This window comes from Adelges cooleyi, unplaced genomic scaffold (genome assembly GCF_023614345.1).
Source record: "Adelges cooleyi isolate 19-005CV unplaced genomic scaffold, UGA_ACOO_1.1 ACOO_flye_CR_arks_rails_tigmint_CR_PRNA_9, whole genome shotgun sequence".
Classification (NCBI taxonomy): domain Eukaryota; kingdom Metazoa; phylum Arthropoda; class Insecta; order Hemiptera; family Adelgidae; genus Adelges; species Adelges cooleyi.
Window position 1 is genome coordinate 15538561 of NW_026096579.1, and position 14335 is coordinate 15552895.

A 14335-nucleotide genomic window follows, 5' to 3' on the forward strand; every position below is an offset into this window, starting at 1 on the left:
GAACTATTTTATTATAATGTTTACCGCATGTTGCTCTTGCATTTTTAGTACCCCCCTCGATTATGCCGTTTTCGGTGGACGGTGAATTCAGCGTTGGCGATAACGCTCAGTTGACATGCCACGTAGCAAGAGGAGATATGCCCATTAATATTTCTTGGACATTTCGAAATGCCGACGGTCAAATGTCGAAGTCGTTACCTGAGCCTGTGTTGTTAAACAGAATAGGAAAAAAAATTGTTATGCTAGAAATACCTACTGTCACCGAATACCATAGAGGCTCGTATACGTGCGTGGCAACCAACCGAGCTGGTGTTGTCGAGTACACTGCGTCGTTAATGGTTAATGGTAATGGATACGTTGTTTATACACGCTCAATATTTGCGTAGCTTTTAGAAAATATACTCTGCACAACAGAAAGGCAAAGCTCTAATAGTCTTCAATCCATGTTCACTAATATCCTTACAGAAACCAATCGGTTGGATTTTTGTACATTTCCTTGGTTTAACAGTAGAACACAATAGAATCGTCTAAATTAATAAATAGGTACGTTTAACGTTTATTTCAAACATAAAAATAGCACAGATTAAATAAACCAGGTAGTGCACTTCATAGTAAAACAATAGATTTTCAACTAACGATTTTTGATTGGTTTAAACTTATAATATATTGTAAATAGCGTATACAATATTAACAATAACGACGTAAACTGATAAGAATCACTGATAACAAGTAGTTGATTAACCAAGGTTGATGGCGATGACATTACATATGCTTGATAACATTTCTTTGACCAAACTGTAGAACAAAAGGATTTTTTTTTTGTCATTTTTTGGTCACACTGATCTGAGTTTATTAAAGTTTGCTTACATTTTTCAATTTTTTTAGAGTGCACTATCTGGTTTTATTTAATCTGTGGTAGTATTTGGAGAGTTTATTTTGTTGTTATGAGGTGTTCTTTACACGATTGCATAATTTAATTTTTGTAATTTTTGTACAAATTACATTACCGATAACTACATATGTTTTAAACGTCAAATTGCCATGAGTTATCTCGCAGTATTAAGACAATATGTTTAATTAGACCACTGTGTGACTGTCTAATTGCCTACAAATTAATTTGATTTTTTAGTCAGATGTATTCCAAAATATTCATTGAGAAATCCTGTTAGTTGATCCTATTTTATTTTTTTACAATCATCATGAAATATTTCAATTAGCTTAATTTTAGTTCTAGGTTTAAACTCTTGATAAAAACTATTTTATTTATAATCAATTTCTATATGGCCGTGCGGATTGAAATTGTCGGGCGACTTTATTAGACTTCTTTAATTCATTTTCAAAAAAAACTTGATAAGCACATAAATTATATTAACAAATAAGGCAGATGTTTTATAGTTACTTACAATACAATAAGTAAGACGAACTAGTATAATGAGACATTTTCAAGTTATCTAAATTATTGAAAAGTACTTCATTTCCCTCTTTGAGTTCGAATGACCACGCTGTGTTAACTGAATACCCCAAGCCTTCGTTTATATTAAAATATGTATGTTATTGTGGTTTCTTCTCTATGTGCCACTCCCTATATAAGTACTTGGTTTTCTGTGTAGTGTCATACGGAACGTGTTATGAACCTCTTTAACTTGGACGTTTACTTTGATACTCATTTGACTAGGCCCAATCCCGCCTAACCTTTATGGCTTAACCTTTATTATATACATTTAAAATTAATCATAATAACTATTAGATCCAACATTTATTTTTTAGCAATACTACCTGCGCCGACTTGTTAAGATTTCAGTCCTTGTCACTGCTAACAAGCTACTTGTTTACAGAATTTATGTCTAAAGTGATTTTTTTTTAAAATTATTGAGCTCGTTTATTTTTCATGAAATATCTTTGGTTTAATTATGCCACATAATTAACCCATAATTAATGGACAATGTTAATTGAATATCAAAAATGAATGATTGTCAATAGTTTTAATAATTTATGTTGTTAACAATATTATTTACAGTACCTCCACGTATCAGACCTTTTGAGTTTGAGTCTTCAATTTTTGCTGGTGAACCAGTTCAGCTAACATGTTTTATCACTAAAGGCGATAGACCATTACGTATATCCTGGTATTTCCATGGCAAAGAGTTGACTTCTCAAACTGGGATAACCACTAGTGCGATGGGAGAAAGAGCTAGTAGTTTATCTATAGCTTCTACTGGTCTTTCTAACAGTGGAAATTACACATGTGTTGCCCAAAATTCTGCGGGATTAGATTCTCATTCTGCGTACTTAGAAGTTAATGGTACATGCGCATTAAGACAACATTTGTAACAATTATTATTAAATTTAAACGGAAGAAGCTTAAATAATAAAGCTTTTATATCGTTAAACCACTTTTCAATACTTTTGAAAGTATAAATTTATATTTTTTCCTTGTAGCTAGTGCTTTAAACATATATATAAATATCCTTTTTATTTATTTACTCCTGATTAATGTTTATTTATTGAACGCATGAGTGCAATTATCTATATCTTTTATTACCAAAGAACTTTTTTTTAAATTTACCCATTAATTTTGAATCGTTATTAATATTTTATTCGTTGATATCAGTTTAATCCACATACATTTTATTAAGATTGAACTGAAAAAGTCAGTTATCAAAATAACCTTAAGAGTAAACAATTTATCAATGTATTTTACTAATATGTCCTTCTCCTGTACATTTAAGTCAGTTTGAAAATTTTAGTTCGTATTCTGAATGTACTACCCATTGTCAGTGGTCTACAAGATTATACAAATTATGTGTTGAACATCTTCATAAGAAAAAATAATATACCTAATTCTGAAAATTCACTTGACTTTGTGTGTATATTTAAAGAATTCAATTTTTTATATTTCTGAATAATGGTAGTCATTGAGCGCTTTTAGGCTTTAACCAATGATCAATTGGAATGGAAATAAAGGTATCACACATTTTTAGCTAAACTGAATTTATTTATTTACTAAAAAGTATAACTATATGTGTATTATGATATACTATCTAAATTATATTTACAAACTATAGATATAAGAGAAACTATTTCTGCGTTGAAACTAAATTTCATAAGATTTTTAAAAGCGATAGCATAACCGAGCGGGAAAAGATTATAGGGTTGTCACGCACGGTCGATGGCTCGACAGATTTTATTTTATTGTTATTTATTAGAAAAATAAGTAGTGACCCCATCCTTAAGCTTTAGGTTGACACTTAGTTTATCCAAACTCATATATTTCAACACTCCATCTAGTTGTAATATATTATGTATTACTTACTAACGGTAAACTCTCAAGATTTTTCTCAAAAATACAAATATCAAAGGAGTTAAAGATAATCTGATCATTTCCAGTTCCACCTCGAATCAGACCATTTGAATTTGAGACACCAGTTTATGCTGGAGAGCCAGTTCAGTTAACGTGCCTCGTAACCAAAGGCGACACGCCTTTAAGAATATCCTGGTATTTCCATAGCACAGAGTTAGCTTCATCTCAAACCGGCGTATATACTAGCTCGTTGGGTGATAGATCAAGTATTTTGTCTATACCATCAGCTGGACTTTCAAATGGTGGAAATTACACATGCATGGCATACAATGCTGCTGGCAAAGACTTTTATTCGGCATATTTAGAAGTCAATGGTATAGATATTTCATAAAAAAAAATACTATCATGCATCACTAAAATTGTATGAGTATGGCTTTCTTCTTCCGTCTTTATTTTTTCCACACTGTTATCCTTTTTTTCTTTATTGAAATAAGAGTAATCGAATTAAATACAATTAAAGTAATATTTTTACGTTAACCGAAGCTGCTAGAACAACAAAACGTTTAGTAAATGATTGTTGGTTATTGTTTTACATATTTTGTTGTCTTTATAAATATTTAAAACAACAAACAATTTAGGGCCTGAAATCAAGCGTGTATTCTAAATAGTTTGAATTATTTTTCAAAATTATTGCAGTTCGTCCAAAAATATTACCTTTTTCATTTGGCGAAACGCCAAGCAACGCTGGAGACCCTGTGCAAGTAGGTTGCACTGTTATTAAAGGCGATAAACCTCTGCGTATAAGTTGGAATTTTTACGGTGAAGAATTATCATCCAACATGGGTGTTACAACAATGCCAGTTGGTGATTCAATGAATGTCTTGTCTATACCTTCCGTTGAGCCAACCAACCGTGGAAACTACACTTGTCTTGCAAAAAACTCGGCTGGATATGACTCGTACACAGCACAATTGCTAGTCAACGGTAGTCATCAATTAGTCCACTTTGTGTGCTTGTAGATACAAAAATATCCTTTTCCAAAACATCTTTCCAAAAAACCTATACAATGCACGATTCGTTTAGGGCTTAAATTCAGTCTTGACAATTTCAGTTTTTATTTATTGCGATATTAGGTTATTATAATTTATATTTTGGTTATTACTCATTCATTATTATCTACAACTCTCGTGACGAAATAGAAATAATAATAGCAAAAAACATTTTGCAGTCCGTCCGCAAATCGTACCCTTTTCTTTTGGCAATAATCCCGTTAATTCCGGCGATAAAGTACAAATTGGATGTACGGTATCAAAAGGCGACCAACCTATGCGTATAAGTTGGAATTTTTATGGCGAAGAGTTGTCATCTAATATGGGAATAAGCACAATGCCTGTCGGGGATTCTATGAATGTCTTGTTTATACCATCAGTCACGCCATCGAATAGAGGCAACTACACGTGTGTAGCTAAGAATTTAGCTGGACACGAAACATATACAGCTCAACTTTTGGTTAACGGTATCCATTTCTCTGTTTAATATTTGTAATACTTTGTTTTTTTATTTAACTATTTATTTAGTTTGTTACTATATATATATATATATATACGTAGATGTCCTATTTCCCGGCTATCGTTATCCGAATTCCTGATTGATGTTACATTTTGAAATGTATAGGGTTTTTTAACTGTTAGTATAAAATTCTATGCACCGTCATTGTGAAGTCATTTAGCGCCAGTTTTTTCTTTGTCAGGAAATTTGATTTAGCGTTGTATATACGATAGAGTTGTCTTATCTAGTTAAGTATTTGTTGCGATTGCTTTTTACACTATTACAGTTCGTCCAAAGATACTGCCGTTTAATTTTGGAGATACTCCAAGCAGTGCTGGTAACACTGTGCAAGTCGCGTGCACAGTGTCTGAAGGTGATAAACCTTTGCGCATAAGTTGGAATTTTTACGGAGAAGAACTGTCATCAAACATGGGCGTAAGCACTATGGCTGTTGGCGATTCGATGAATGCTTTGTTCATACCATCCGTAGCACCCTCAAATCGTGGAAACTATACATGTGTAGCGAAAAACGTCGCTGGCTATGATTCGTATACAGCTCAACTGTTTGTCAATGGTATACTTGAATTGTGTACTTATGTTATCAAAATACATGATTTTATTGGAACGCAACAATCCTTATCCACATCCATCCAGAGCAAGTCCAAAAACCATCGTTGTTAGTAAAGTCACTTTGTGACTTGGGTTATATTGTAAAGAACCAATAAAATAAAACAAACATAAAATTATGTTTTAGAATCGGACATTTATTTCAGTCAAAATGAAGAATGAATTTTTTTTACTTTAAAACTAATGGAAAATAATTTTAAAAAAAAATCATATTTTTGTAGTGCGCCCAAAAATATTGCCTTTTTCTTTTGGTAATATTCCGAGCAACGCTGGTAACACTGTACAAGTTCCATGCACGGTTACTGAGGGTGATAAACCTTTGAAAATAACTTGGAATTTCCACGGTGAAGAATTGTCATCAAATATGGGTGTTAGTACTATGCCTTTTGGAGATTCGATGAATGTTTTATTGATATCATCTGTAGCGCCTTCAAATCGAGGCCATTATACTTGCGTGGCAAAAAATTCTGCCGGTTATGACTCATATACGGCTCAACTTTTAGTCAACGGTACTCAACACACTTTTAAATAGTAGATTTTTTAGATGCAACTATCCTTGTCCTAAACGCATCCCTAAGGTTTAAAAAACAAATATGATATATTAAAAAAAAAAAAATGTATACTAAAAGATAGTTTTTTTTTAAGTCACTGTGATTTATTATTAATTTAAGGCAGAATGAATTAAAAGAAATAATAGAGTTTTTTTTACAGAAAAGATATGATCTAAAGCAATAATACTCAACATTTAGTTTTTTAATGAGAAATACATAGCTTAAATATTGAACTAAGTAAAGTAACGTAAAACGACATGCTTCTCTAGGGGATAAAAATGTTTATTTTTGTATGAACTTTTGTATTAGTTTTATTTTAATATTATATAGACACAATAACTTATCATGCATTTAATATTAGTATGGACCAAAATAAAATAACACAGTGTAAAGCATTATTTCAGTGTTACCAAAGATTGTACCATTTTCGTTCGGAGATGGTCCAGTCAACTCAGGCGAATCCATTCAAGTTGTGTGCTCGATTTCCAAGGGAGATCGCCCAATGATGATATCATGGAATTTTTATGGCGAAGTGTTGTCATCGAACATGGGTGTTACTACGCAAATGTTAGGAGACTCTACTAATTTCTTGTCGATTCCTTCAGTCGGTCCCTCGAATCAAGGGAATTACACATGTATAGCCAAAAACAATGCTGGTTCTGACACGTTTACTTCTCAACTTATAGTAAATGGTATATCATGTCAGAACAACAGCATGATAAAATACAGCATTGGTATCATGTACATGCTCACCACTACTAACAGCAGCACAGCTTTTTATAATACAATTATATTATTGATGTATCCATATGTCTTTATACTTACCTACTATCATACAGTTCAGCGTACATTTTGGATGAGTAAACGTTTAAGAAAAAACAGGGGTTTCTATTTATTTTTAACAAAACAATAATCATATGTTACCAATATTTTGTTTAGTCTTACCTAAGATTTTACCATTTTCCTTTGGCGACGGTCCTGTAAATGCCGGCGAATCGGTTCAGCTGTCATGTTCAGTGGCTAAAGGCGATAAGCCTATGTCAATCACATGGAATTTCCACGGTGAACAACTTTCATCCCATATGGGTGTTACTACTCAAATGTTTGGCGATACAACAAATTTCTTGTCGATTCCGTCAGTCGGTCCCTCAAATCAAGGAAACTATACATGCATGGCTAAAAATTTAGCTGGTTTCGATTCGTATACGTCTCAACTGTTGGTCAATGGTACCTTACATTCACATTTAAGAAGCATGCCCTTCTTTGACTTAGCACAAACAAAAACAATACAAAATTGGTGGTAGTTTTTTCCTAATATTTATACATCCATTAATACAAAATATACATTTTCCTACAGTCAATTAATTCAAAATTGAAATGGCTTGAAGTAAAAGCCTCGAAAGTGTACTTAAACATAATAGTTTAACCTATTATTATGTTTTACAGTTAATTCACATGGTTGGTTTTAGTCATATTTATTTAATTAAATACTTTAGTAATTAATATACATAATGTTAATTAAAATTTGGCATACCTATTGAAATATATTATAATGCATTTGTTTTATTAAGAAAACGGCTGATAAGAAAATTATTTTTTTACTCTTAAGTTGTTGAATTTGACATTTCGCTGGATTATGTTTATTTTGTTTTCCTAAACAACTATTCTGAAACTGTTGTACAATAATTATTATAGTTCTACCACATATTGTTCCGTTTTCTGTCGACGAAAAGGTGAGGTCCGGCGATAGTATACAACTGAATTGTCATGTTTCAAAAGGCGATAAACCTATAGAACTTTACTGGTTGTTCAATAACGATGACTTATCTTCGGAATTGGGTCTGACGACAACAAAACTCGGTTCAAGCTCAAATGTGCTCACAATTAACAGTGTATCGGCCACGAACACTGGGAAGTACACTTGTATAGCGTCAAATCCGGCTGGGGCAAATGGCTATTCGACTTATATATATGTGAATGGTACATTGACTTTGTTTTGGCTTGTGATTATCATTGTTCTGTGGTCATTAACACGTGTTACCGTCGTGCAAACCTCGTTTTATCTAACTCGACCCGATTTCACATTGTTATTTGCAGTTTTATGTTTTCGTTCATAACAAAGTTTTGATAAAGCTGCAGCAAAATGTTAACACTAATTTTTGATTTTCAAGCGTTAATAAACGTACCTACCCGAATTAATTTTGTTTTTTGTAAAATGTATTTGCTTTTTAATTTAAAGCAAAGTTAATGCCCTGTAAGACGAATGTTTTCTTAAGGTTGGCATAAAACATTTTGGTTATGATAGTATTTATATTTAAGTGGTTACATACTTGCCGCTAATACGGAAAATTTTTTACCGAAAACAGATCTTTATCAATTTGCTGAAGTACGATAAAGTAATATTTTCGTTTTGCCTATAATTATTTTCACCATATTAGTTTAAGATTGTATAATTTACGCTTTTAGAAACACTTAATGCAAGTTGTTTTAAAGTGTAGGTTCTACAATTTTGGCTGTTATCGCCTACAAACATCCGACTAACTAAAAATAACTTATTTATCAACTTATAAAGATTTTTTTATATTGATTGCATAATAGTGAGCTAAAATAAAAACATAAACACACTTATTGAGTAAAAAGAAAAATGTACTTTGTTATTAGAGCGAGTAGGAATAAAAGACAAAAAAACGGAAACATCAATATTAAGCGAAAATAGTCATTGAACACAGTTTCTTAAATGTATATTTAATACCAACTAATTCATATAATTTACTATTAATTTGTATGTATTTCTATGCATAATTGTGCAACATAAGTGTATAATTTTGTATGTAATACATTTATTATTCAAGTCCCGCCCAAAATGGCACCTTTTTCGTTCGGCGACGATATTCCCGAGGCTGGCGAAACAATATCGATACAGTGTACTATATCTTCTGGTGATATTCCGATTGAGTTTGCATGGACCTACAACGGTAGATCGACAAGCGACTTGGCAAACGTCTATGTATCCAAAATGGGACAAAGAGTTAGCGCGTTGACTGTGGAGTCGCTGACGGAAAGAAATGTTGGAAACTATTCGTGTTTGGCTAGAAATAAAGCTGGAAAGTCAGCCCATACCGCTTCTTTGTACATAAACGGTAACTATTCAAGTGTACAAATAGGAACTTCCTATACAAGCGCAAGCCGATGTGGAATCGTGTAGCTTCGGTTAATTTGCATTAGGCTTTCTTATTTACTTACTTGGTTTCCATCGTTTCCCATCATTTATGTACACACATACACGCACACACATACATCACTCATGTGACCCGCGTTATAGTTAATAGTATCAATGATAACTGTATGGTATCCCTTTATTTTTTTTTATACATGCGTTATTTATTATTTTATCCGTTCATATATTTTGTACGTGCAGTTATTCCGAAAATAAAACCGTTTTCATTTGGGGACACACCAGTATTCGCTGGACAGTCATCTCAGGCGACTTGTTCAGTTTTGGAAGGTGATTCGCCATTAGACATATTTTGGACATTCGACGGGCCTCCAGATGTTTTTGGCCTGGGAGTAACTGTGATAAAGATTGGCACAAAAACTAGTCTCTTAACGATTGATTACACAAATTCTATTCACCGGGGAAATTATACGTGTACTGTAAGAAATCATGTTGGAAATACGTCACACACTGCTAGCTTAAATGTCAATGGTACAAAGACAAAAAAAAACAAAGATTGTTTTTTTATTTATATTTTTATTTAAAGCATGGACGAATGACCATAAACCATACGTGCGAAATTTGTATGAATGCAAAAAGCCCACTATTATATTTTGTGTTCCTTTGCATATAATTTATCATCCTTAATCAATGCTATCAAACCTGCGTTATCTGTGTAACTGTTGTGGTTTTTTTTAGTACCTCCTCGTATCGTACCGTTCAGTTTTGACGAGCCCATCTATTCTGGCCAATCAGCCCAAATAACCTGTTTAGTATCGGAAGGTGATACTCCTTTAAATATTTCTTGGTGGTTCCACGAATCCGATAAGTCCCTACTATCGCCATTGCCCAATGGCATATCGGTTAACAAAATGGGCAATAAGCTGTCCATGCTTTTCATTGAAACCACGTCGTCTTATTTCGCCGGAAATTATGTTTGCGTGGTTAAGAACAGGGCAGGGAGTTCTAAGTACACCGCAACGTTGAATGTCCACGGTAAACTTATTGATGACCCGTGTAAACGGGCTTTTAACATCTGCTTGTTTTCACCAAATGTGTAAAACGTATAGCATAATATTTAGCTTTTGTTTGTTAATTTTCCATTTCCATAATTATTATTCTATCCACCGGCGGTAACCGTTTTCGAAGTAAGACATTTTTCTTGAGTATCTACCCGTGTTCTGGTTTCAGTCGTCCCGCGAATCGAACCGTTCAGTTTTAGTGATCCCATTTATGACGGACAGTCTGCACAAATAACGTGTTTAGTTTCCGAAGGCGATTTACCACTAAACTTGTTTTGGACGTATCACGAGGCCGAAACCATGCCGCTTAGAGGCGGAGTTTCCATAAATAAAATGGGCAGTAAAGTGTCTATGCTTTACATTGAATCGGCTTCTTCTAATCACGCCGGCAACTATACTTGTGTTGCCAGCAACCGAGCCGGGCGAGCTAACTACACAGCCACGTTACACGTCCATGGTAAAAAAACTATTTTACCCCTGGCCATCGTTTTTTTTTCGCTTGTAGTCATTCCGAATTTTTATTTTCATACAAATTACATTGCTTGTCCTATACAAAGTACGTTACCGACAACTATTATAGGCTTTAGATGTTTAAAAAAAAAAAAAATAAAGAGTCACATATCATAATACACACAACATAATATTATTGTACATTTAAAACACACATACGCCTCCAACCGAGAATTGGTCGACGGGTTTTGGTCATCGGGTGTACCTACCCGTGTACCAGGCGACTCTAACGGATAAATTATGTTTTTATTTTAACTCATTTTGAATAGACCAGCCAATATCTGTGTTACAGTCAAACCGAAAGTTGAGCCGTTTTCTGTAACCGATAACACGCTAAACGAAGGGGGATCGACGAAATTTTTCTGTTCCGCAACGTCGGGAGATTTACCATTGCGTTTCACGTGGACCAAAGACGGTCGGTTGATGAACACTAACAAGAAAAATTTCAAAATTCAACAATTGGACGAAATGTCTTCGTTGTTTTCTTTGGCTAGGGTCTCGCTGGAAGATGCCGGAAATTATAGTTGTTTAGTTCAAAACGAAGCCGGATCGGCTTCTCTGTTAACTTCCATAAAAGTCATGGGTAAAATTATTATAATCAATTTGTTTCGTTTAGGTTTTTCTTTTTTGTTAACAATTAGTTTTAAAACGTCATTCGCTTGTTTATTATTAAAAAAAAAAAAAGTATAATTCTAGTAAATTTTTAATCTCGTCGATTCGAATTTCTTTCGGAATTCTTTTAATATATTTTGTCTAAAATCGGCAATTTTTGATCGATAAACATCAAATTTACTTTGTACTTACAAATCGACTAATCATTTTTTTTTCTGAACTGATTCCCGTATCTGTCCTGTCCAACCATTCCTTTCTGTTGCTTTTTTTTTAATTTGCTTTGTTGTTCATGCACGTCAACTTTATACGCACCATTTTAGTTTTTTTTATCTATACTTACATAATTATTTAATGCATGAAATTAAACATTTTTTAATTTACTTTTTAACAACATTTTATTTCAATTCTTCACTTTCATTTTTATTTCGTTGTATTTTTGCTTAGTTTTTAACTATTTCTTATTTAATTGCATTTTTACCGCATGCTTTTTATATGCACTGCAGACTTTCAAATCAAGTTTGTATGGTGATTTTAAAATAATATTTTTGAAATGGTAAACATTAAGCATTTTTTTTTCAACCTACTACACAGCAAGTATCAAGTAGTAGTGTTAAAACACATAAAATAATCTTATTGAGTTTTAAAATCACTAATAAACATTTTTGCGCTTATCTACCGATACGTCTGTAGAGAAAAGATGATATTATGGAGTTAAAACATTTTAAAATTTTCTTTCAAAACACATACAATTTACATTGTTCGTAAAACAATAAATGCTCGATATTGGTAGTATAGGTTTCTTTCTTTTTTTTTTATATTTCATACGGACCTAAGTCCAATTACATTATATATTCAAATATACAATGAAAAAATTTATTTCTATACAATAATTAATTAGTCTTAACATATTTAAAACTTCTATTCATCTCTTCTCTTCAAATTTTATAAAACATAACATAATTTCAGCAAGAGTTCAATAATTTGTAGTTTGTAATATTTAATAATCATTTAAACATTTTAGCATGTAAAATTTTATACAAAGTGATTTTATTATTCGTCTTTTTACATATTTAATTTAAAACTTTTTATTTGAACTGTTGCTGATATTATAATTTAGAGTTTGTTTTTAATTCTATGATAGTTTAATATTTTTAATTTTGTTTTGAAACAGTTCCTCCTAGATGGATACTTGAACCTACTGATAAAGCTTTTGCACAAGGAGGTGATGCTAAAATTGAATGTAAAGCTGATGGTTTCCCTAAACCACAAGTGACATGGAAAAAAGCTATAGGTTCGTTATAAAAGTTATATGCTTAAAGCATATTTTAAGTGCATATTTAACAAAATAGATTTACATTAGGAAATTCTCCCGGAGACTACAAAGATATCAAAGATTTGAAGCCAGGAAATGATGACATTAAAGTCGAAGAGGGTACACTTACAATTCACAATATTCAAAAAAATCACGAAGGTTACTACTTATGCGAAGCTGTCAACGGTATTGGTTCTGGACTGTCGGCTGTAATAACAATTAGCGTACAAGGTTAGTGAATTCGAAAAAAAAACAAATAAATTAAGTTAAATTTTTCATGTGTTATTTATACCTATCGTTGTATTTCAGCTCCACCCCATTTCGAAATTAAGGCGAGGAATCAGACATCTGAAAAAGGACAGCCGGCTGTTTTGGAATGTATGGCTAAAGGTGAAAAACCCATTGGAATAGTGTGGAATATGAACAACAAGAGGCTAGACACAAAGGAAGAAGAGAGGTACCGTACACCCATAAAATTGATAAATTAAACAGAAAATATAAGTTTCATTTTATCTGATACTAAATACTATTCAAATATAAATGTTTTTAGATACACCATTCGAGAAGAAATATTGACCGATGGAGTTAAATCTGATTTGAGCATTAAAATAACCGATAGGATCGACACCGCCATGTTCACTTGTGTGGCGACAAATTCATTTGGAAGTGACGATTCTAGCGTACAACTTATCGTTCAAGGTTAGTAGTGGTTAGCTAAATTAATTAATAATTTGTTTGGTAATATTCAATTGCATTGACGTTTCAGAGGTGCCGGAGATACCGTTTGGTTTGAAGGTGTTGGACAAGTCTGGTCGAACTGTACAGCTGTCGTGGTTGGCGCCATATGATGGAAATTCACCAATCACTCGTTACATCATTGAATATAAATTACTCAAAGGTAAACATAATATAAGGTAATTTTTTTTATTTTGCTTGTTTATTTAATTTTTTTTTTTTAATTCTAACAGGATCATGGGAATCTAATGTCGAGAAAATGGAAGCCACCGGAGACAAAACGGAAATGAGCGTTGTAAATCTTCATCCAGCAACAACGTACCATTTTAGAATTGTCGCCGAAAATGGAGTAGGAGTATCAAAACCTTCTGACCCGGTAACCATAATCACATCGGAAGAAGGTAAATAAAACGAAAAAATGTTTTATAATTTTGTTTAAATTTAAATAAACCTCTGTAACTAATGTATCTTCAGCGCCGAGCGGAAAACCCACCAGCATTCGTGTAGAACCGGTTGATGAAAATACACTAAAGGTTATGTGGAAAGCTCCTGAACGCAGTGAATGGAATGGTGAAATACAAGGATATTACGTTGGATACAAGCAGTCTTCATTAACTGAAAACAAGTTCGTGTTCGAAACAGTAGAGTTCAACAAAGAAGAAGGAAAAGAACACTTTTTGGAAATATTGAACCTCAAGTAGGTCACTTATTTAAAGTATTTGACTACAGCAAGGTATATGCTGGTCAATGCTAATATATACTAATTTGCTGTAAAACATTTTTAAAAAATACTAGAAAAAACTTAAGCAACACTTGGTGTTTACATACTTAGCATGTAAGCTAAAGTGTATTATTTTATTCTTTACTATTCAATATTTTCCACTTATTGAGTAACATTTTTGT

At 32.7% G+C, this 14335-nt stretch overlaps 1 protein-coding gene across 50 annotated transcripts in view; it reads left to right on the plus strand.

The window, feature by feature from the left end:
• The window catches only part of LOC126846541 (cell adhesion molecule Dscam2), a 58050-nt gene that overhangs the window by 32887 nt on the left and 10828 nt on the right, over positions 1-14335 (plus strand). For 20 of the 50 annotated variants that reach the window (XM_050586097.1, XM_050586091.1, XM_050586092.1 and 17 more), the window contains exons 12-19: positions 8880-9167; positions 12557-12676; positions 12746-12928; positions 13007-13154; positions 13248-13396; positions 13464-13595; positions 13666-13833; positions 13907-14129. In XM_050586097.1, the coding sequence (XP_050442054.1) occupies positions 8880-9167; positions 12557-12676; positions 12746-12928; positions 13007-13154; positions 13248-13396; positions 13464-13595; positions 13666-13833; positions 13907-14129 (1411 nt within the window). Of the gene's footprint in view, positions 1-48; positions 346-2017; positions 2303-3387; positions 3676-3997; positions 4286-5135; positions 5424-5697; positions 5986-6431; positions 6720-6966; positions 7255-8879; positions 9168-9445; positions 9734-9940; positions 10238-10432; positions 10721-11065; positions 11357-12556; positions 12677-12745; positions 12929-13006; positions 13155-13247; positions 13397-13463; positions 13596-13665; positions 13834-13906; positions 14130-14335 lie in introns of all 50 variants that reach the window. The other 30 variants (XM_050586098.1, XM_050586051.1, XM_050586082.1 and 27 more) reach the window with 13 other exon arrangements.